Here is a 23,888-nt window from a genome sequence, read left to right on the forward strand (position 1 = left end):
CCAATGGCTTGCTCTTCTTTCTCTTCTGTAGAAATGATATAGTGAGACGTATATGATCCTTGGAATCCTTATATGTTTAAATTCTGTCCTTGTTTATTACCACTATCGAGTCTCTGTTTCCTCATCTTAGAAAATGGTGATGGTAGTATTTTACCTCATAGTTGAGAGGGTTGAATTTGATAACACCCATAAAACACCAATCCTGGTATCTGGCTGACAGTCAGAAGAGTAAGTGCTAGCAGGGTTTACTTTGTCTTCTAATTCATACCAAAGTATACATTGCTTCTCTCTCTCATTGTTTCTGCTTTTTAAAAACACATAAGTATTTACTTGGCAAAGTTTCAAGAGCTGTAGCAGAGATGCTTTTTGGGCAAGTGGAAGTTAGATTCCATTACTCATTTTATTTACCTGTCATCATGTGGTCTTGCTCTTGAGGAGGAGAAGGAGTGTTTGAGAAGATCTTGGATGTGTGACTTAGGGGAACCACATTCCTTGCTTCTCTAACTTTGGTAGGATGTGGTCCTCAGCTGAGGGTTTCATGTGCTTTTATGTAGTCTGAACAGGCCTGGGACTTTGATATTCTGGGGATGATTTTGCTTAAGGTGAGATAAGCCTTTTGTGCTAACTTGAGACTTTGGCTGTTTTTATTCTACATTTCATTCTTTTAATTTTCATTTGTATCTTCTTAATGCTGCATTTGTTTGAGTTGACAAACCATAAGTCTGTTTCTTTCATTCATAAGAAAAGAGCAAATCTTTATATATTAACTTTTTGATTTTAGTAGATTTTAAGTATATATTTGAAGCATTAAAGCTAAGGTATAATTCACTTTTCTTATTTGTTTACTTTGATTTATCACCGTTAAGTGTTTTAAATTGGAAACGACTACATGCAAAAACTTGTAGATTTTTCTTTAATACTTACGATGTTTGAAAGGAAAAAAATAAATGTCTTGGTTTCTTTTAGGTCTTATGGAAGTGTATTTAAAGCAATACATAAGGAATCTGGTCAAGTTGTTGCAATTAAACAAGTACCTGTTGAGTCAGATCTTCAGGAAATAATCAAAGAAATTTCCATAATGCAACAATGTGACAGGTATGAAGAGATTTTCTTTCTTTATTTACCTTCATTTTGATGAATTTTGCTAATAATGTATAAGAAAATATATTTTTTGGTCATCTGGTTAGTTTTGTGACTTTGAATCTGAATTGAGACTAATCCTTCTTGAAGATGAGGATAGTTTTGGAAGGTTGTCTTTAGGACTAAAGCAGAAATGATGTTTTAAAGCAACATGCAGTGATAGAAAGCACTCAAGCTGTTTTCCCATCTTGGGGGCAAATTTATGGGTGAAAATTATTTTTTGATGTCAAGGGGGGTCATTTAACAGTCTTTTTTATATAACTCTTTCCACTAATTAAACACAGCCATGTTTTATGTAACTCTAATTCATTCAACAAACATTTACTGAGCTTTCCCAGTGGGCCAGATACTGTACCAGGATCTAGGAATACCAAGAGAACTAAGATACTGTTTTTCTTCTTGAGGAGCTGCTAACCTAATTGAGAAGACAGATCCTTAAAGAAATAGCTGTGCCACAGCACAGTCGCTCTGCTGACTGTTTGCAAGGGGTAATGTGAGAGCTGGGAGGCAGGGCACCTCCCTCAGCCAAGAATTACAAAGTCTGGCATGCTGAGGAAGAGTTTATTAAAATTGGGTAAAGAAATGGAGGGACCAGAGAGAGTAAAGAGAATTACAAGTAGAGAGGTGAAACAGCACACTGGTATGTGCTGTTCTGACAAGGTTTAGAATTACTAGAGTGGAAGGTGTGAGACGGAGTTTGGTGTGAAATGATTTGGGATAGGTAAATAGAGCTGATCATGAAGGGTCTTTTATGCCCTATTAAATAGCCTGGCCAGGGATGCAGAGTTTATACATTAAGACTATGTTTAGTCTCTAGTTACTTAATTGAAAAGAGATTTTGTTACTCTCTATTTACAGAAAGTCTACAGGTAGCAGCGACAAAGTGACAACTGTCTAAGGCTTCTTTTCTCACACTGTGCTGTCCTTACTAAGGCCTGCCCATGCTTATTGTCTCATGGTTATAAGAGGGCTACTCTTGCTCCAGCCTTATGTTTATGTTCCAGGCAGGAGGAAAAGGGAAAAAGCAATAAAGGGCTTTCTCAGAAACCCTCAGCTTATGTTTTATTCATTAAAATTGATTGAGTCACATGGTGTCTTATAGCTGATGACTTAGGGGATCTGGACACACTGTCACCCCTAATCGAATCAGGGCCCCATTAGTAAGAGATCTATGAAAAACTTTCCTTTCCAAAAGTGTATAGAATCCATATATTACATGTCCTTTGGCTAATGAGGTGACTGAATAGTCCTAGAGGAACTTTGTTTCTTGAGTTTGTTCAGTTTTGCTTTTCTTTATTGTATGCTATATATTTAGATTATATTAGATATTTTTTATAAAGATTGTATACCTGGAAATTCAAGTGGTTATAGAAAAAAAATTATACATTCATCAGCTCCCAGATCAAAATATGTCATTCCGAGATTTTCCCAGACCTTGCTGTTAATTTGGTTAATTTGATAAGAATGTGGTTCCCACAGTTTGATGTAGAAAAGGAAAGACTAAGATAGAGTAATGTTAGACCTATCAGGTACTTAATATTTGTGTGTTGTTATTACTTTGTTATTATCACTAAATGTACTTTAGGGACTGGTGTTGTCCTCTAGAGATTTTAATTGAGTGTGCTCTAGGAAAGGCAGAATCTCAAATACTACTTACTATACATGTCTTCCTCTGACCTTGGTTTGTCTTGAGACCTATCAGCTCTTGCTCACATTTCTTTCTCAGCTTCCTATTCATTCACCTTCCTTTCATTTTTGACTCCTCCAACTCATTTTCTGCCCTGAAGCTAGAGTGATCACTCTAAAATGCAAACCTAAAGAGGTCATTCTCAGTTTAAAACCTTAAGTGTCCCGTTGCCTGGAAAGATCCAGTATCCCAAGGATGGCATATAAGACCCTTCATATTTATGCTTATGCTTCCAGTCTTTTCTCTTACCTGTGTTTCTCTTTTAATCACATGTTTACTTGCATTCTGTATCAGCTAACTTAAATTCTGTGAATTTGGGATTATATTTTACGAAGTGCCTTTGGACCTTGCCACGTAGTGGTTATTCAAATACAGGTATTACTGATTCTTGTCTGGGTGACTCAACTGGACCATATCCAGAAGGGACTTTACATTTAACATTCTTAGATCAAATTTTTAATTGTTGCAGGTAAGCCTCTCAAATTCCTGCTCTGTTCAGGGCATCATCATCTACGTAGTCTTTCCACAACTAAACTGAGAGTCGTCTTTGTTTCTTTTTCTGGTACTTCTGATGACACTGTGTTTTAGATTCTCCTTCTGCAATGTCTTCACTATCTTTATCCTTCCTTTCATTCCCTGAGAAAAGGAATCCCATTTCTTACCACATATGCAATGCCTAGCACTGTACTTTTTTATTGATTGAGTATGAATGGATATGGTATGTATATGGAATATGGAAGAGCATTATAGGTTGAGGAAACCATTGGGAAAACTGGTCCTTGTTCTTGTTACATACTTTAAACTACTAAGGGGAAGGAAAAGGAAAGAATAAAAGGGGAAGAAAATGTGAATGTGTTTTTAGAAATTTTGTACCACTTTATAGCAGAATGCTTTGTAGGTAGTAGGGATATCTCAAGTATTTGTTGAATGAAATAAGTAGATGGATGAAACAATTACTGGTAAAAAATGGCTTATGCCTTTTGGATTTTACTTTCAGATTCACTATTCATATGAAATAGTGAAGGATCAGAAAAATTAGTAAGTTAAAAGATCCTAAAAATGCTAAAAGATAGGGCAAGTGAAAAATAAACTAGGAAATGACAGAAGCAAGCATTACATTTTAGCTATGAATTACTAGTGTTAATGTAGATATGTTATTGGGAAACTGGCATAAAAGTGATTTGCAGGAAAACAAATTGAAAAATTCCCACTTACAGCAGTGGAATTTGGTTAGAGAAAATGAGATTTGCATTTCTGAAATTGAAAAAAACTCTATTTAGCTAGTTGGGCACTTGGCAAATTGTCTTGCTTTCTACACTCCAAAAAGAGACCAGAGGGTGTTTAAATTTTTTGTGTTCATTTTACTAAATATTAAACATGTGTTTAATACTGCATTTTGGCATAAATATTTGAGGAAGCCCATCTGCGTTGTTTATTACAGAATCTTTTGTGTCTAGTCCAGTGCTTGGCACAGAGTAGACACTTAATAAATATTTGTTGAATATATAAATCATAGAATGTTAATGCTAGACTGGATCTCTATTAGTTTAGAGTTTTGCAAACGTACTCTGCTCTAAGGAGGTGGGGGTATTTTCCTCAGTGAAGAATTGAGCAGAACGAGAAACTTTAGTCATTGCTTTCATCTTTTTTCTATCTTGGGACTCATTCTAAAATTTTATTTGAGGAATAGGTTCCTGGTACTAAAGCATATTTTAGAACTATTTTACAGGTACAGAAAATGAGACTTAGAGATTTTACGTGGTTGTTCAGGATCACACAGCCAGTTAGGGCCTGGGATGCTGAAAAATCCCACATTAGCTGACTTTAGGGCCAGTGCTAAAGAAAGCAAAGTCTACAGAAAAGATTCCAGCAGTTTAAACTGAAGCACTCTCAACACATTGCTGGGGGTAGAGGCAGGAGCTGGTCAGTAATACTTGGGAATACTATTCCTAGATAACGTGGATCTGAGGGAGCCACAGTTGACACAGCCCCTATATTCCTGGTCCCTACACTCCTCAAGGAACTTCTCATATGTTAACCAGGAGAAATGTGTTGTCACCATGCATCAAGGCACACTGTTACCCACTTATTTATTCATTCAACTAATATATATTGAGTACATACGCTGAGGGCAGCCTTTATGTGTTGTTCACAGGAGATGCAACAGGGAGTGAGTCTTAGACTTAGAGGGACGTTCAGTCAGGTAGAAGAGGCAGGTGACTGACTGTGCTGTTTAATGCAGTGTGGAAACGGCTGTGATGAGGTAAATATGGGGAACTCTGTGGGCTGGAGGACATATCTAACATCTCAGCATTGGAGACTCAGGGAAAGTTACCGCGGGGAGTCATACTCAAACTGAGTGACTTCGGATGGCTTAGATTTGGGGGGCAAAGAGGAGAGGAGATGCATGTGTTGGGAATAGCACATTTTTAGTGAGTCTGCTCAGAGGCTTCTGCCAGTATCGTTCCTCTCCTACCTGTTCTATTTGCTGATGTGTCTGGGCAAAATTCCATTTAAACATGGTTAGTGAGATGCGCAAAAGTTTGAAAATCACACCGAAGGATTTGTGATGAATTTTGGCAATTTGTATCAGTTCATGTATATATATATTCATTTTTGGATGGGCCAAGAAGTGACTTGCTGTGATTGAGGTTTCTTTCTTTCTTTCTTTTTTTTTTTTAAGATTTTATTTATTTATTTGACAGAGAGAGATCACAAGTAGGCAGAGAGGCAGGCAGAGAGAGAATAGAGGAAGCAGGCTCCCTGCTGAGCAGAGAGCCCAATGCGGGGCTTGATCCCAGGACCCTGAGATCATGACCTGAGCCGAAGGCAGAGGCTTAGCCCACTGAGCCTCCCAGGTGCCCCAGTGATTGAGGTTTCTGTTGGGGAGAGTTCAGCTTCCATAAGAGAGTGTTCATATTGCCTTTGTGAAAGCATTGTGTTACCCCCTCAAGTTTAGAACACTATTAAGGTTGTAGAAGGATGTTAAGAAAACTTATGTAATGAAAAATAGCCATTTCTTAGTATTGTAATTATCATATGCTCATAATGGGAAGACTTTAGAAAATGTTTGCACAACGTTTCTGTTAAGGACTTTTTTCCAAAATATACAAAGAATCCTTAAAACTTAACAAGGATACAAACAACCCAGTGAAAAAATGGGCCAAAGACCTTCACAGAGACCTTACCAGTGCAGATTTGCTGATGGCAAATAAGCACAGGAAAAGATGTTTCACGTCCTGTGTCATCAGAGAAATGCAAATTAGCACAGCAGTTAGATACCACGCTACACACCTGTTCAAATGGCCCAATCTCGAACACTGACAACGCCAAATCCTGGTGAGGATGTGGAACAGAAGGAATTCCAGTCATTGTGGGTGGCAGTGCTGAATAGTACAGCCCGTTTCAACGTCAGTCTGGTTGGTTTCATATAAAACTAAACATACTTTTAACCATATGATCCAGCAGTCATACTTCTTGGTGTTTACCCGAAGGAGCTGAAACTTAGGTTCACATAAAAACCTGCACATGGATGTTTATAGCAGCTTTATTCATAATTACCAAAAACTTGGAGTTTTTCTTCAGTAGGTGAGTGCACAGACTGTGGTACATCCCAACAGTGGAATATGATTCAGCACTAAAAGGAAATGAGCTATCAAACCACGAGAAGACAGCGAGGAAACTTAAATGCATATTATTAAGTTAAGGAAGCCAGTCAGAAAAGCTACCACTCTATGATATTCTGGAAAAGACAAAACTATGGAGGATCAGTTGTTGGTAGGGGTTAGGAAAGTGGGAAGGATGAATAGGCGGGGCACAGAGGATTTTTAGTGTAGGGAAACTACGGTGTATGATGTCGTGTAGAGTAGATTCTCAGTTGTGTGCTCAGGAGGGGCATGTTGGTGATGGGCGAAGCTATTCTTGTGTGGGGACAGGGAGTGTGTGTGGGAAGTCTCTGTATCTTTCCCTCAATTTTACTGTGAACCTAAACCTCTGAAAAATAAAAACTATTAAAAATACCTTTAGCAATACATGGTTATCTTCAGTTACAATGAAATTCAACTTAGTATAAAAATGTTAGTTACCTTTTAGGCAGTAAAAATTAACATTTGAATTTCCATAAGAAGCTTAAACATAACAATTCACTACAAATAATTTGTACCACAAGTAGTGTTTATTTAAGGTGCAAATAGACCATAAGAGTTTGTAGTGCTGCTTCCACTTTTCACTCTGGTTTTTCTCGCTTCTCATTTTATATTCTTTCTATTTTGAATTGTGATACTGGCAGAAGACTGGCAGGATAAAGGGTGTAGAGGAGGTGTGAAAAGGAGACAGGAATGGAGATGATATGGTCATTAGGCATGGAATGAGAGGGAGAAACCTCCCCCCGCAAAAGTGGGGAAAGATGATATGTAGTTTCACTGGGTGAAGGTGTTAAACAAGGGAAGGGAAACGAATACATGGGACAGGAGAAGGAGATGGTGGGAGATGGCCCGGGAGAAAGGAGTGGAACATGGCTCATGATTGCCACCCCAGTTATCAAGGCATCACATTTCACCTTTGCTTCCTGGTGTGTGTAGTAATTTGACTTATGTCTTCCTTGTGCCTCCCCCCAGTGGAATTTTCTAAGTCATATTGAACGATTTAGCTGTGCCAAAAATATACAGAATTGCTGGGTTCTCATATGTCCTGTAAGTCCATACAGTGGCTTAGTCAAGATTCTTAGGAATTACGGCTGAATTAGAATTTTGTGTGTTGCTTAAAATATGCTTATAAATAACATAGAGCTTGTGTCTTGAAGGAAACTCTGCCTCCTTGCTAGCGTTCAAGAATCAGTGTGTGGTTAAAAAATAGATATTAGGATATCTAAATAACCGTACAGTTAGTTAACTGGCCCGCTGAAATGAACAGTGTTACCTTTGGCCCCTGACAGTCTCGCATGTGATAATCCTCTTTAAATGCTATTTGATTGTATTATTTTCTTGCATGAATTTCTTCAGGGATTCCCCATTGCCTTGACTGACATTTCTTGTCACTAAAGTCTACCCATTTTTCTCCCTAGCTTCTGTCATTAGGCCATAATATGTTGTTCAGTGAATGCTGATTATTTTAAAATGATACTTGAATGAATGATGAATGAATTTGAATGAACGATGTGTGTCATTGGAAACAGCCTGAGTCAGAAATCCCAGGTCTTGTACTCTCGCTGAACATATTTGTATCTGTGTATGTAATTTTTTTAAATTACAGCTTTAAATTTTAATCTTCATTGGCCAGTCTTAAGCTTATGTTCAGTGTGCAGTTGAAGGGAGACACAGTGAATAAAGCCCTGAAGACTTGCTTACTAGCTTGCCAGTCTCTGTTGTTATCAGGTTCTGCTGAATGTTACCTTGCAAATATCTCTGAATTTGTTCTCTTTTCTGTTTTTTTTTTCCCCCACTCCCACTCCAACTCACCACATGGCATTTTACAAATGTAGGTTTTACTATTATTTATGTATGGTGAGATAAATTGTTATACTTCCGGATCCCAAGAGATGCGAGCCTATCATACAAGATCTGGTGAGAAGGGGAGGGAAGGCTTATACAGGGAAGCACCAGGGTCAGTTAGGAGACAGAGGAAGAGAACAGAAAACATGGGCAAGAGCCTTTGTTATAGTTCTGTGGGAAGGAATGGATGAGATAGGGTAAACAGGTTTTGGATTGGTTAGTTCGAGTGATTTCAGTGGGGTCAGGGGTGTAGGGCAGTCCCTCCTTGTCTGGTATTTGGCTCTGGGTTGATGAGGTTAGGGAAATAGTGGCTCTGGAGGTGGTGGGGGGTTTTGGACTTCTGATTGGTTTGATTGCATATGAAGGGAGCACTCGCAGGTGCTGATCCTGATGAGCGACAGTGGAGGCCTTGTCAGCAGGTCTCAGATGTCAAAGCATCACAAATACAGAAAATAAAAAGATAGTCCCAATGCAATCTCTTGCATGCCTATATTAACATGATTTTCTAATTGTTCTACCTGTGTCTATATTTGCTTTCCTACAATCTAGCTTTGATGCAGCAGCCAGAGAAATCTTAAAAGTGTAAATTAGGTCATCATACTGCTCTGCTTAAAATTCTCCTCAGATCTTCTTTTACATATCTAATAAAGCCCAATTTCCTTACCTTGGTTCTGAGGCCCTTCATTATCAGGCTCCTGCCTCCATCTGCAACTGCGTTGTATTCAACAGTAGTCTTCAGTCACTTAATTCTAGGCAGACTCATCTTTTGACTTCTTAAGGATGATTTGCTCTTTCTCTCCTCAGGGCCTTTGCACAGAAGTTCTCGGTGCCTGGATGCTCTTTATCTGGTTAACTTCCAGCCAACCATTGAGTCTTGCCTTAAATATTATTCTTTTAGGGAGGTCTGCATTAGGTCCCTTCTGTCAGTTTTTCTGTGATTATTTCTTTGCTCACTTATTCACCGCTTTTTTGGGTACATATGAGAAGGGAGGTACTGAGGCTAAAATGGAGAGCAAGCCAGACTGGCACCTAACCTCATGAATGCAAAATAAAGTCTCAGCCAGTTTATCTCATGGCAGCCCCCTTCCCTTTTAAAACTACAGTTAGTAATTGTATTTTTCTGTGGGTTTACTTCTCTAATACCAGTGTATTTCATGCTGGTGTGTGCTCTTTGAGTCAGAATTGTGTTTGTGTGGTTCACCACTGCATATTGAATATCTGGCTTAGGCAGAGGGTCAGTGAATGAATGCTGAATGAATGATAGAAACTGTATCATGTATGCATCCTTCATGTGGCTGTCTAGCCCTATCTGCTTGAATACTTTTCTAGGTTACCATTATTGAGACCATGTTTTATGATATAGAACTATTGGACCTTGATCCATGGACTTGATTATGTGTTAGAATGGACCACAAAGTATTTTTTGAAGAGAATTTTACCTGTCCCCAAAGCCATTCTCTTGACTCACCCCTAAAGAGAAATAGAGTTGCTTTTTCAGGTAGCCACCCAAGTTAGAATCCTTAATTTTCATAAGGGCTGTCAGTCCTACCCTTAGAACTGCTGATTACTCTACTGTATTGCAAGATAAAATATATGTTTTCTGTGTGCTTTTCAGTGAATATAATTGAATTTATTGGTACTTAATACTTTCAAAATTTTGAATGAGAACATTAATATTGAAAGAAGCTCTTTGAAGATTGTTCTCCTGGAGTGAGGTTTAACTCTGGGTCTATATCAGAGTGACCCGTAGAGCTTTTAAAAGACCTGCTGGAGGGACGCTTGGGTGGCTCAGTTGGTTGAGTAGCTGCCTTTGGCTCAGGTCATGATCCCAGCGTCTTGGGATCGAGTCCCGCATCGGGCTCCTTGCTCGGCAGGGAGCCTGCTTCTCCCTCTGCCTCCATCTGCCAGTACTCGCTCTCTTCCTCTCTCTCTGACAAATAAATTAAAAAAAAAAAAATCTTAAAAAAAAAAAAAAAAAGACCTGCTGGATTAGAACCCCTAAGGTGTGGGACCTGGGTCACAGGTGTTTCTGAGAGCAGACTCTCTGTAAGATTTCTACATAGGGACTCATACCCTAAAGAAATGTATGTAAAGAAGTCTTTTTTATGTTTCCCACAAGTTGAAGTTCTGGGTGTGTAGGTTGGTTTCACTTGCTTGTAAACAAGCACTTTTCTTCTGTGGTCCAGTGAATACTTGGGAACTCCTGGTATTTACTTTCCAATCTCAGCACCTACCGAAGTTGAGTGTGTCTGCAGAATAAAGGTGTCAGATGGGGAGTAATGAACGATGTGGGTAGAGAGGTAGATTTGGAAAGCCCTATATGTGATATGAAGCATTTAAGATCTTTTCCTTTCAGTAATGGAGAGCCATTGGAAGTTTTGTGGGTTTTTTGTTGTTGTTGTTTCCTAATGGGAGAGCAATATGATCAGTTTATTTTACTTTTGTTTTAAAGGAAGGTAACCTTGTCAAAAACACAGATTAGAATGGGGGAGAAAACTGTGACAAGGAGACCAGTTAAGAAGCAAGTCTGTACTAGGTAACGAGGAGTAGAAGGATAAAAGAGGAGTGAATTCCAGCCTTGTAGCTTCCTTTTTAGTGTGAGTCCTTAAGCTTCAGTCTGCTCTACCCTTGATTGACGAGTTGGCTAAAATTAAAGGCTGTACTGAGAAGTCTTCCCTGACTGTCCTCTTTGACCTCTTATTTTGGTGGTCTCTTTATGTAGTCTCTTATAATACTTTCCATTTATTATTATTTTTTGCTAATTTGGTTCTTGTGTCTTATTTATTGCTACTTTTCGTGATAACTGCTACTGGATAAAAATATCTTTTGAACAGGTTGTCCTCTAATTATGCCATTCGTGTTTTGTCCTTTCTATTTTGTGGCCTTGCTCATGGCCTTTCTTTTTTCTAGAATGTTCTTATCTCTTCTCCACCCATATTTTGAAGTTTAACCTTTCTTTCATAGCAAATCCCTCCCTTTCTACAAATTCTTTCTGCTGGCTCTACCATTTCCTTATTTTAGTGCTTATAGCATTTAAACTGTCTACTACGTAGTTTATGTTACCTTGTTTTTATTTTTTATGTATTCTGTGAATATAAATACTCTGCCTTTTTGAGTTGGGCAAGATGTTTTACATATCAGTATATATAGCTTGCCCTTAATAAATATTAAGTAAGTATTAAATATTAAATAAATATGTGACTATTTGTCTCTTTCTAAGTCTTCCTAAAAACAGGCTATAAACATAGTTTATTTTGCTCTGAAAGGCATAAAACTTCGGTTCAGAAATATTTTGAATTGTTAATTTTACTTATCTGAATTTAAAGCAAAAATAGTTGTAATCGGGGTGCCTGAGTGGCTCAGTTGGTTAAGCAACTGCCTTCAGCTCCGGTCATGATCCCAGGGTCCTGGGAATCAAGCCTCACATTGGGCTCCCTCCTCAGTGGGGAGCCTGCTTCTCCCTCTCCAGAGCTCTGCTGCTCTGTCTGCTTGTGTCTCTCGTGCTCTCTGTCAAATAAATAAATAAAGTCTTAAAAAAAAAAACACCTCTGGAATTTTAAAGGCCCAAATAAAAGAGAATTAAAAATAAATTTTTTGGCTTCGTTGAATTAGAGTATTTTTAAAGTTGAGTAGTTGTATTTGACTGAATGCAAACTCCTTAAAGATTTATATTTAAAATGCTTTATTAAAATATCTTCATTTGTTCCTTATGTTATATACTAAATCCTTTGCCAAAACAAAGCCTTATTTTCTTGGGAATCACTCAAAGCATTTGGGCCTCCTCTGCTTTGTAATCCTGTTAAATTTCATCCATGAATTAAAGCCTAATTACACACAGTTGCTGAACTCTACATATAGACAATTTGATGTACAAAGATATTTACTCATTAAGTTAACTTATTGGGACAGTATGAAATGTTGGAAATACTTTGTATTGGGATTGAGAAATAATTTTCTTTGGGAATTAACTAAGTTTAATTGTCTGTGTATTTTTCTTTAGCCCATATGTTGTAAAGTACTATGGCAGTTATTTTAAGAACACAGACCTCTGGATTGTTATGGAGTACTGTGGAGCTGGCTCTGTCTCGGACATAATTAGATTACGAAACAAGACGGTAAGTATTTTTAAATTGTTTTGCTAATCTCATTTCTAAAGATTCATACTTTAGAATCTGACTAGGTAGTATTTTGTTACAAAGGAAATATCAGTGTGAAAAAAGAAGAGGTTTTACAGTGTAAAAGGATCTAGTATGAGGTGTGAGAACCAGCCATATGTCTTTGTATGGCAAATTTGAGAGTCATATAATTGTTTGACTTATTTGTTAGGAAGTTTTTGGTAAATCACCGAGAATCTACCATAGTACTCCACTTCTTCATTTAGAATCAGTATGTAAGTTATGGCTAGAATTTTATTTAAAGTTCATAATATTTAATGGTACTTCTTTAAGTTTTTTGTGTTATAATCTATGTTTGGTAAACACCTGGAGTATTATGTTTCTGAATTTTAAAAAATAATTGAAAACAAATTTTGTCTTTATTTTCCCAAATATTGTCAGGAAATTGGGAAATGATAAAGCTAGCTCATAATTTTGTGTGTGTGTGTGTGTGTGTGTGTGAATTCAAATTAGTGAAATGTGTTATTTAATAGTACCTTTTTATGGTTATGCTTTAATTCTAAGTAAAAGAGTTATTAACAAAATTGTTTAATTTATGCTAGAAATGCATCTAATTTACTTGGATAATTCATAAGGTCAAAAGTGACCTTTTTATCTGTGAATTTAGAGTAAGAATGAATCAGTGAAATAATTAGTAATTCTGTAGAACAGTAACCTAATTGCTATATGACATTATTGTATGATGTCAGATGTATTTCAGTGAAATACATTCAGAAAAATATTTAACTACTTGAGTCAATTTGTGGTTAACCAGAATCATTTTAAAGTTTGGTGAAATATGTTGTAAGTTTATCCTACTAATTTTTTTTTTTCTGTTAGAGAAAATAAAGTAAATAGGATTTCTTTTAAAAGAAGTGAGGTAGAAATTAAAATAATCCCTGTTTTGACAGAATGAATTAAGTGATTTGTGACATTCTAATTATATATTTTAGAATTTCTATGGCACTTAACTAGTATTTATGTAAATCAGATGATTCTTGAGTGGCAGAACAATGCTTTAATTAAAAATAATTATACTCCAGTTAGAGAAGTGTTTTAAAATCATTTCAGAGCTAAACTCAGTGCATTTGGTATTTTAAATTACCAAGTATTAGAAATATGAAGTAAAAGTGTGTGAAATGGAAAATGTGTTTTTTTGATTTAAAATTTTAATATTACCATTGTGAATAGATAGGAAACATTGGATTCAAGTACTTTATTATCTTGTTGCCAAAAATAACAAACTGTGAAGGTATGCTGTATTTCTAAAATACAGATATGAATGAGTCATTATCCTCAGGAATCTCCTTTACCCCTTATCAAAGGGAATATTTTACCCCATTCAAATTCTTTTTTTTTTTTTGGAAGACAGAATCCACTGAATATACTGGGCAGTCACACATTTGGAACAGTTTGTTATTCTCACAGAACAGTTATCCTTGGGTGTGGGGTAGCATGGAAGAATCTGATTCCCAGATATGAAAAAGAACTCAGAGCAGCTCGGGATAGGATCAGGAGCTGTAGGTTTATTGTCTGCGGATATTGCCTTCGATAACAGCTCCTGTTAAATCTCTAGAATATTTGCATCCTGCTTTTCTTTCATTTATGTAGTATCAGAAAAGAGTTCCACTATTGGGAGGATTAGTAATATAAGATTTGTATCATTCTTTTTTTTTTTTTTTTAAATGCCTGGACATTGTAAATATTTGATCATTTTATAGGAATGATCACTGGAGTGATAATCCTAATTATCTGAATTTCAGAGGGTGTGGCTGTTACCAATTAATTGGCTGGCTTTCAAAAATGTGACCAGTGAAACAGTTGTCCTTGATCCATTAAAATTCACTCTAGTAATTAATTGTTTTCATGGTCACAGAACAATCACTTTTTTCCTAAGGGTATGGGAACTTTTTTTTTTTTAGAGTTTATATTCTCTTTTGTTTTTTGTTATATGCTTTGTTGTTTCTTTTAATTTATTAATTTAATGTACGTATTCAGTACATTTTAAACAGCACAAGACATTCTTATTGTTTATATTGTCAGTGTTTATGCTTTTCATTGTTCCTTATTCTTTCCTGCATTTCTCAGTTGCTTGAAGAACACGTCCTTTAGTGCTTTTATGTGGGTATGATGGCGATAAGTGAAAATGTTATTTCACTTCATTTTTGAATGATGTAATTACTGGGTAAAGAATTCTAGGTTGGGGGACGCCTGGGATAAAGTATTGCTGATTTTTAATTATCAATTGTTATCTGGTTTTGATCAGATGTTTCCTTGAAAATTAAAGATACAGGAAAAAACAAATCTGATTAAGTTACATACTTTTTAAAAAGCACATAAGTTTAATCTGTTTAGCTTGAAGTATAACATTGTTTGTGCCTTACCTCCTTCTTGTCTGTACAGTTTTATAACTTGTCACTTTTATTATGCACTTTAGAATAGAGATGGCTCCTAGAATAGAAACTAGATTCATATATTGGTGTTTTTGTAAATGTTACTGCCTTATCCTCTCCTCCACCTTTGAGTGTTTCCCTTACCCTCAGGCTTTGCCTAGTGAATTTTCATCCATGAGGGACCATCTCACCTATCATGTCCTCTTTGAAACTTTTCCTGTTTTCCTGAGTAGTTTCTTATCTAATTGGTTCATTAATTAATTAGGTAAGTCTTTACTGTATATTTACGAGCATAATAAATTCTAACCGCTATTATTATTATAATTTTTACTATTGTTAATTGCTTTTTTATATATTTTAACCAGTAGGTAGACTTTGCACCTTTTTTAATGTGTATTAGCTCTTTTATTCCTCTTTATGCTTATCTTTTTGTTATTGTTGTTGGCATTTTTCTTACCAGTTTTCAGGATTGCCTGACAGTTTGCTAATAGTTAAATGAGCCCTTCATATATTTTAAAAGTCATGAAACCAATTATCTTATTGTCAGAATAGATAATAAAGAAGGAGCTTTGAAATACATCTTTCAGAAGTTTTATACCTTGACCTATACTTTGGGAAACATCTAGGAAAAGATGAAGGCATAGATTTAGGTTTAGGACTTAATTAGGCATATTCCAGTGACTGGAACTGAGGCGGAGCAACAAAGGGTTGGGATTGTATCTATTTAAATGTTGCTCCTTAACATGGGGCAGATCAGAGAGTTGGCATTTGAGCTGATAATGAATGATGATTGTGGTAATTGCTTTTCTTCTCCCACACCCCCTCGTTGTGTTCCTGCTAGAAATAGGATGAAGTTGAAGCCTATATTCCAGTGTGTAATTAGAATTTCTCTGAGTCTCCTGGGTGCACTATGAGTAAATGAGATGTTAAGTAGATGTATTCATTAAATCTTTGCTATATGAACATATAGTTAGTATTCATTGAATCTTTCAACTTCTGAGTGTTGGGGCATCTATAAATATATGTGAGTTAAATTCCTGATTTCTGTGATCAGACTCACAAACACAGCTCAAGCCCTAATGTCATGTATTTTAGTAATTGACTATTTTTCAAAATAATTACAGTGTTTTGAACTATCTTTTAAGTGTGGTGAAACCTGTGTATAGATAACTCTGCTGTGGTATCTAGAAAACACACTTAATTGGTCAGCTGTTGGTGTTTAGAAGAATAGTTGCAGTTGCCTTTCCTTAGTGTAAACCACTCAAGGACTGACATTTTTATGTATTCATTTTGAAAATATAAGTGCCTGGAGTAGCTTCTGGCATCTAGCAAAGCTTTGATAAATGTTTGTTGAAGTGAAACAGGATCCATTCCTTGGCTGCTTGTCCTATGTATATAAAACAACTCTCTCTATTCAGTGTTGTATTTTTGTAGCTAGGTTATAATTTGCATGGCTACTTCTATTTAGTTTTAATATTACTGGTTATTGAACAGATACATTCATATAACAAAGAAAGACCATAAAAAGTGTGTTTACTAGTAACCTTGGAATGCGTGAAATAACAGAATCTATTGCATTGGTTTCCTTATTTTTATAGAACTTATGTATGTATGTGAATATAATTTTATGCTTTAATTTGCAAATGTGTATCTTGATAACTTTAACCTTAATACGGTTAAAGTTGGCTGATGAAGAAGAAGCCTCTTGCCTTTTTTTTTGTTATTAGTGGAAGTTCATGTAAGCGTTACTTATTTATTTTTAGTGTTTTCAAGTTTAAAAAGAACAAAAAGTCTAATATTTATGGGAATCTATAAAATATATTTATGGGAATAATTTTGAAGATTTCCTTGTCAGGAAACATTTAAAAATGAGTATATTTTATATCAAATGTCATCTAACATCTAAACATTTACGTGTTTCAAGTATTATTTACTGCAAAGTAGAAATACACAACTCTATGAGATTGAAGCTTTTTAAAAATAGATTATATTTTTGATTAGAAGCTTTCACAATGGTCTTTATGTAATTGTGAAGCTGTGGCTTGACATATGGAAGAAAGAGAGTCCATGTCTTAGACATTTGTTGTGTACTTGGAAAAGTTCTGAGAAAATAAAGACCAAAAGTTATTCTCTCCCATTTTGTCCCATTCTTTTATAAGGCCGCTAAATACTTAACCTAAGACTGTGGATTTTAGTTTTGGCTCTTTCACAGACTAGTTTTATGATCTGAGCAAGTCATTTACCTGACAGGGATTTTAGCTTCCTCATCTGTTAAATAATAGTTAACATCTATATTGCTTTACATTTTACTTGGCAGTTTTTATTACATTTCAGTTGAATGGAAAGGTTAAAACATTTGTTGATCTAGGCTCAGTGCTCTGCAGTAGAGGTACAAATAACTGATAAAATTTCTGTTGTTACATTGTTGAGGTAATAGCTATATAAAAACTGAATTCAACTCTATGAAGAGTTAGAATTTTTTAGGAGCAGTAAAGGAGAAGATCTTAGCTGAACACAGAAGTTCAGAGAAAGCTTTGTTGGAGATAGAACCCCGTAGCAGATTCTTAGAAGAGGGGTTGTCATCTCTTGTTAGAAGGCAAGCTCCACCAGGGCAGGGTTTTATCTTCTTTGTTTACTGCTTTATCTCCATTCCAAGCACAATGCCTGGCATGTAGGATGCTCAGTAAATATTCGTTGCATGCATAGATGGATGGATGGATGAATGAATGAATGAGTGAATGAATGAATGAGTCAGTGAATCAGAGAAGGGGGGGCAAAGGACATCTTGGAAGAGGAAACAACGATATGCTAAAATTGTATTTCCTTCTCTAAAAGTTCAGTGTTATACTTCTAGGTCATCTGAAGGAGGAAGGTCCCAACATCTGGTTTAAATGGATTTACTTTTTTCACACATAATTGCGCAGAATTGATGCCACATTGTACTTTGATGGATCTATGTTAGGATCATGTTGTTGCTATATAATTTTTTGTTTTTCCTGGAGGTATTCCTTTTGTTTTCCCCCCACCCCCCACCCTTCGTGTTTAGAGAAGCAGCATATGCCATCTTTATCATTAGCTAATGTCTTCTGCCTTCTTATTCATTTTATCTGTTTCCTGGAATTTATGTGATTCTTCTTTGAGAAGACGTTCTTTGGAGCTTTCTGATTTCTTGTTCTAATGTGGACTCATTGCTTTTTAGGTCTGCTGTACAGCTGCATCCTTGGAATTTCTTTTCACTGGACTTTTGGGTTAGTGCCATCATTTTCTTGTATATTTCCTATTTCCTTGGTTTTCACCCTTGTTTTGTAGTCTTCCTAAACTGTCTTCTTCATGGTACAAGAATAAGAGGTCAACTATTTGAGTCCTTGCATGTCTGAAATGTCTTTATTTTGCTTTCGCAGTTGATTGATAGTTTGCTTATGTAGAAATTTGCATTGAAAATTAGTTTCTCTCAGAACTTTGAGAGCTTTCGCCTATTACCTTCTAGCATCTGGTGTTGCTAATGTTATAGCTAATGCCTCTAAGAGTTTTATTTATTTGTAGGTTTTTTTTACCTCCACTTGCCACTCCCACCACCCCAAATCTGGAACTTTCTAGATGTTTCTGATACTGCATGTGCCTAGGTGTGAGTCCTTTTTATTAGTTATGTTCAGCACTCAGTTCTTTTCAAGTAAGCACTTGTGTCTTTCTTCAACTTTGGATCAGCTTTCTCTGATAAGCTCCTCTTCTGTTTTTTTCACTGGATGGTAAATCTCCTGAATATTACTCTTTTTTTTTTTTCTCCTAGATTTTTTTTTTTTTTAATCTTTTTGCCTTTTGGGGAGCAGGTAGGGGATGGTTTCTTCTACTTTGTTTTCTGACTCTTCTAACTAAATTTATTATTTCAGTATTTTTCATATTATTATTTCATATTTCATATTTTAATTTACAAGAACTCTTTCATTTTTGATCATTCCTTTTTTGTAACATCTTAAGACTGAGACATGGATGCAAAAGGTTTTCTCATCACTCTAAGAAAAATAAGCTTTTCAAAAAGTTATTTTCTATTTCTAGAATCATCTCCACTTTGTCTGTGGTGGTTGTTTCACTTGTTTTCTTTGTTCTGGTCTTGCCCATGACAAGGCTGAGCAGCAAGAAAGCTGAGCGACTCTAACTGGACGCATTGGACAATGCTTTTTGACTAGCAGGTATAATTTTAGGGTGAATGGGCTGGAGCTGTCTTTTAGGGGAAGGGCCTACAGAGGCAGTTTGTTCAGTTTCTTGTTCAGTTTCTTGAGAACCACTCCCATGTGGGGGTCAGTGCCAGAATGCATGTTATCTGCACATATGGGCATGGGGATAGGAGTAGAGTAGGGATTCTATTTTCTTTTCTTATTCCATTTTCTTCTTTTCAGCTTCCATGGAAAAGCTAGCCACCATTTCCATCCCCTTCTTACTCCTGACCCCCCAACCAGTGGTGCTAACTGGAGCCCCCTGGGGTTTACCTGGCAATCACTCCTTTTGTTGCAGAACCCTTCTTTGCCTGCTCTCGGCTCTTTCTATAGAATGCTTCCAAATTCATTGTACTCTCCTATGGTGGTTGTTTTGTTATTAGCTTATTTATTTTTGAAAGTCTCTATCAGCTTAATGAGGTTACAGGAGGAGGAGAGGCAAGTAACTAAAATTAATTACAAATTTAGGTTGGCTTTTGAACTTGAGTCAGTGATAGTCCCCCTTCACCTTATGTATCTATTATGTAACTTTCATATTCTTAGGTATTTGTTACAACTACTTTGAGGAGTAATTTGATAATCCCTTATAAGTTTGAATGCATATGCACTCTGGGATCCTTCTCTTTCATCTGTACTTAGAGAAATCCTAGCACAATTGTACAGTGAGACATAGACAAGAATGTTGTCACAACAGAAAATTAGAAGCAAATTTAAATCTTGACCAGCACTAGACCTTGGACTAGAAGATTGCTATTGTTCTTTCTGTTTCCATAATTCTCTAGCTCTTTAGGAAAGGCAACTGTGAGAGTAGTAATCTGGCTGAAACCTTTCAGAATACCTAGTACCCAGCTGTCCAGATGAGAATGACATTAAAATATCAAATAAATTTTGAGTCTTAAAACGTATATAAACATTTATCTTGGTATATAAGAGAAATTTTTAGTATTTATCTTTACCTGAATGGCATTCATTTCTGTGATATTGTGTGTGGGGGGTGGGAGAGCAATTGAGGGAACAAAAATAGTGGAGAGGAAGTTCCAGACTGTAGAAAATCAGCTCCTAAGTTATGTATATGTGTTTTCCTCAAAGCTTGTGTGGGGTTTGTTGTTTTATAATGGAAAGAATTGGGAAAGCCAAGTTTTATTTAGACATCACTTCTTTAGACATGTGAAGACCACATTACGACCATTCTGCCTGGTAAATTCTCACTGTTAGTTTTATAACCGTTATTCTCAACTCCAGTGATAGATTTTTGAAAGATATTTTATGAATAGTTATTTATATAGTATTGGTACGTGTCATACCAATGACATGTGGCACTGTTCTAAACACATTGTGTATGTTTTTACATTTAATATATATAGATATATATATAGATATACATATACTATATATATAACTATATATACTATATATTATATACTATATTATTACTTTATTACTATATTATTAATAATATTAATAATAAGTAAGAAATATTAATTCCCATTCAGATGGGAAACTGAATTGTAGAGTGGTCAATAGATTAGAGGAAAGGAGCTTTTGAAATTATATCTAATTACTGGGATTGAATTGTAGTAGTTAAGAGCACAGACTCTGGAGGTGGGGTATCTGGGTTTGAATTCTGGTTCTGCTGCATACTAGCTGTGTGAACTTGGGCAACTTTCTTAACTTCTCCATTACTCATTTTCTTCATCTGCTAAATGGGATAAGAAGACCACCCTATTTCTTTGAGTTGTTCTGAAGATTAAATATATAAAGTATGAGGAATATCACCTAGCACATAAAAAGCCCACTATGTATTTGCTCTTGCCCCTGTCATCATCAGCCTGTCACCTCACTTACATATGTAGGAATGTGGTTGAGCAGAATATATTAGAGGACTGTGGAACCAAGAACAGAATCCTAGTATTTATCATGGGTACTTTGAATTATCTTTGTTAATAAGGGAGGTATAGACTTGATAAGAGAGCTGCATTTTTAGGTACAGTGAAAAGTTCTTTAATAGAATCAGACATTGGCTATTCACAACTTACTAGGGTGTGTCTTATCTTAGTTCCCTTTGAATTAGTGCCTTGTACATAATAGTCTTTTTAGTAAATATTTGATTTATTGTATTTAAAAAAATATGTTCTGCCTTTATTTGTATTTTGTATTACTTCAAATAGATTTTTTTTTTCTTGGTGAAGGCATACCAATTTCTTACTGACTTAAGATTTATTTGGAGTTTCAAGTTTAATATTGTTTCATTCTAATAATAGACATCTTTTCCATTTGTATGGATTTCTGTTCCATAAAGTGCTTTTCATGGGTTTATATTTGCCTCTGTGTTATTGAACTAATTCATGTTTGACTTCCCTAATCACTTTGTTGCATGCTCCCCCTTTGTGTAATAGATACTGGTTCATACAGGATTTACAACTCCATATATATTGAGTGCTTTTCTGTTGTCTTCTGATCTCTTTTTCAGGAATCTTTTCATGTGGGAAAGGATTTTAAAATGTCTGCCCACTGACCATTTTCACAGTAGAGTATCAGTTCTCTTTCTCTTCAGATCAAGGGATTATAAACAGCGTGTATATATGTATATTTACATATGGTGTAAGTAGTGAAAGCTTTCATTTTGAATCACTAGTTGTGGGACTTTGTGATAGATTATTAATCTTTTTTTTTTTTTTTTGCCAAACATCTGCAAACCAGATTTCATGAAAGACAGCCTCTCTCTGCCCTTTTGTATATAATAATGGCTAAAATATTCTAGTTATGTTTTCTAATGTATGTACTTTGTGTTAAGCAGATTTGTGTTTTTCTGGAAGAATCCCATAAATTTTTTATTATTTAAAACCGTGGCTATTTTATACCCTCACTCCTTCTTTTTTTGGGTGGGATGAGATAGAGTGCTGAGGGGTGGGAAGGAGTTACTGAGTTGCTGTGCTGTTTTTCCCAGTGTTTTTCTCATGTTGAATACCTAAGAGCCCCATTAAATGTATGTATTCTTTCTCCCAAGAGAGAAGGAGTAAGAGGGGAAGAAATTTTGATTGTAAAGAAGTTGGAATCTGAGGCTTGATGGATGTTCAGATAAACTCTTACATGTAAGCTTCAGTATTACCTTTGAGACTTAGGTATTTCAGAGATCACTGCTTAACTCCTCAACTTTCTCTAAATTACTGATTTTTAGCAATGTGTTTGGTTACCATTTTATGTGATTATATCATGTATGCCATAAAAACTAATGGGCACTGAAACATTCAGGGAGTTCTGTAAAATGAGAAATCTAAATGTCATATTAATACGATTTGGAGTAAGCATTTATTAGCTGAGGGAAGTGGTACTAGGAAATGAAGGCAAAAAAGACTTGAAAATCTCCGCATGCTCCTTAAAAAAAAAAAAAAATGCTTATATTACTTTCCCTGCTCCCAATAGTGTATTCCTTTTGTTTGGGGGCAGAATATAGAAATCAGCTTCAGAGATCTCATGCAGTTAAATATCTAGAATAACCTTTAATATTTTTAGAGTGGGTCAGTGGTTTGTTCTTTATACAAACCTTTTTTCTAGGAACATCTCCACTTTTTGGTATCAACTTCAAGTTTACCCTGTCAGTTTTAACTCTTGGTTGTAAGTTACAGAAGACCCAGCCTAAACTGGCTTAAGCCAAAATGGGAATTTATTTGTCCATATAACTAAAAATCTTTGCAGAGCTAGTTTCATGCATGGCTGATTTAGGATGAATGGAATTACTTGAATTCATCTTTTTATTTTGATTCTTCTGTATTGATTCTAGTCTCACATAGATTTTTTGCCTCATAGTTGCAAGATGGCTGCCAGCAGCTACTGGGTTTTTTATACTTTCTAGTCAAAATCCAGCAACCAGTCTCGTGCCTCACTGTCTGAATGGGTGAGGTGCCTTTCCCTGAGCATATCATTGTGGCCAATAAATGTGATGTGATGTGATAATTGGATTAGATCTTGGTCTGTGTCTGACCTGGAGCTAGGATAAAGCTGACCACTAGAAACACATATTCTGAGAACAGGGAGGTAGTGATTTCCTAAAGGGAATCAGAATATGTTAGCAGGAGAAGAATGAATGGGTGTTAGATTGGCAAAATATAACAGATAATTCTATATATTTACTAAAACTAGAAACAGAACAAAATATATCAGGAATAAAGCACAATTTAAGAAAACCCACCTCTAAATAACTCCAAAAGTGTTAGGAGAGGTATTTATTGACATTGGGAGTGGAAACTGGTGGATCTTCAGCCTTTCTGCTTCTGTCACAGTAAGGGATGGAAAAGCTGATAGCTCTGGGAACCTGTTTCTGCGGTGTCAGCAGTGAATGTTTGCCGTAAGACTTCTCCTGGAAAGTCTGTTCATCAGGATAAAGACCCATGTTTCCTTATTAGACCAGGTGGCCTGACCCTGATATTAGTTCTGGTATCCAGGACATCTTTTCTTGAGAAGAATTTTCTCAGCCTCAGCAGTACTACTGTTCAGAGCTCTACTAGAATCTTAGGACAATGGGTCCTTTGGTATGGAAAGTAATTCTTCATCCTTATTTGGTGTATTCCACAGAGTGAAACTGAGTTCTAAGTATGTCACACATGCCTCTTAAAGTTCCAAGCCACAGCATTAACATGACCATGCACTATAGGATTAGACCTTTCAAATTTTTCATAGCAATTATGTGCCAAGTCTTAATCTCTGATTAAATACATCATACACATTACGCTCCATTACATCTTTCCTAAATCTTTTGATTGGATTATAAACACTTTTATTTATGATTTTTTCACATTACAATATAGTTCCTCCAA

At 35.9% G+C, this 23,888-nt stretch overlaps 1 protein-coding gene across 2 annotated transcripts in view; it reads left to right on the forward strand.

Moving 5' to 3' along the window:
- Positions 1-23,888, forward strand: part of LOC111146471 (serine/threonine kinase 3) — a 269,794-nt gene that overhangs the window by 51,247 nt on the left and 194,659 nt on the right. For both annotated transcript variants that reach the window (XM_022502025.1, XM_022502026.1), the window contains exons 3-4: positions 967-1,095; positions 12,317-12,431. In XM_022502025.1, coding sequence (XP_022357733.1) covers positions 967-1,095; positions 12,317-12,431 — 244 coding nt within the window. The remainder of the gene's footprint in view (positions 1-966; positions 1,096-12,316; positions 12,432-23,888) is intronic.

The sequence above is a fragment of the Enhydra lutris genome, unplaced genomic scaffold (assembly GCF_002288905.1).
Source record: "Enhydra lutris kenyoni isolate GAN:26980312 unplaced genomic scaffold, ASM228890v2 scaffoldscaffold14, whole genome shotgun sequence".
Taxonomy (NCBI): Eukaryota; Metazoa; Chordata; class Mammalia; order Carnivora; family Mustelidae; genus Enhydra; species Enhydra lutris.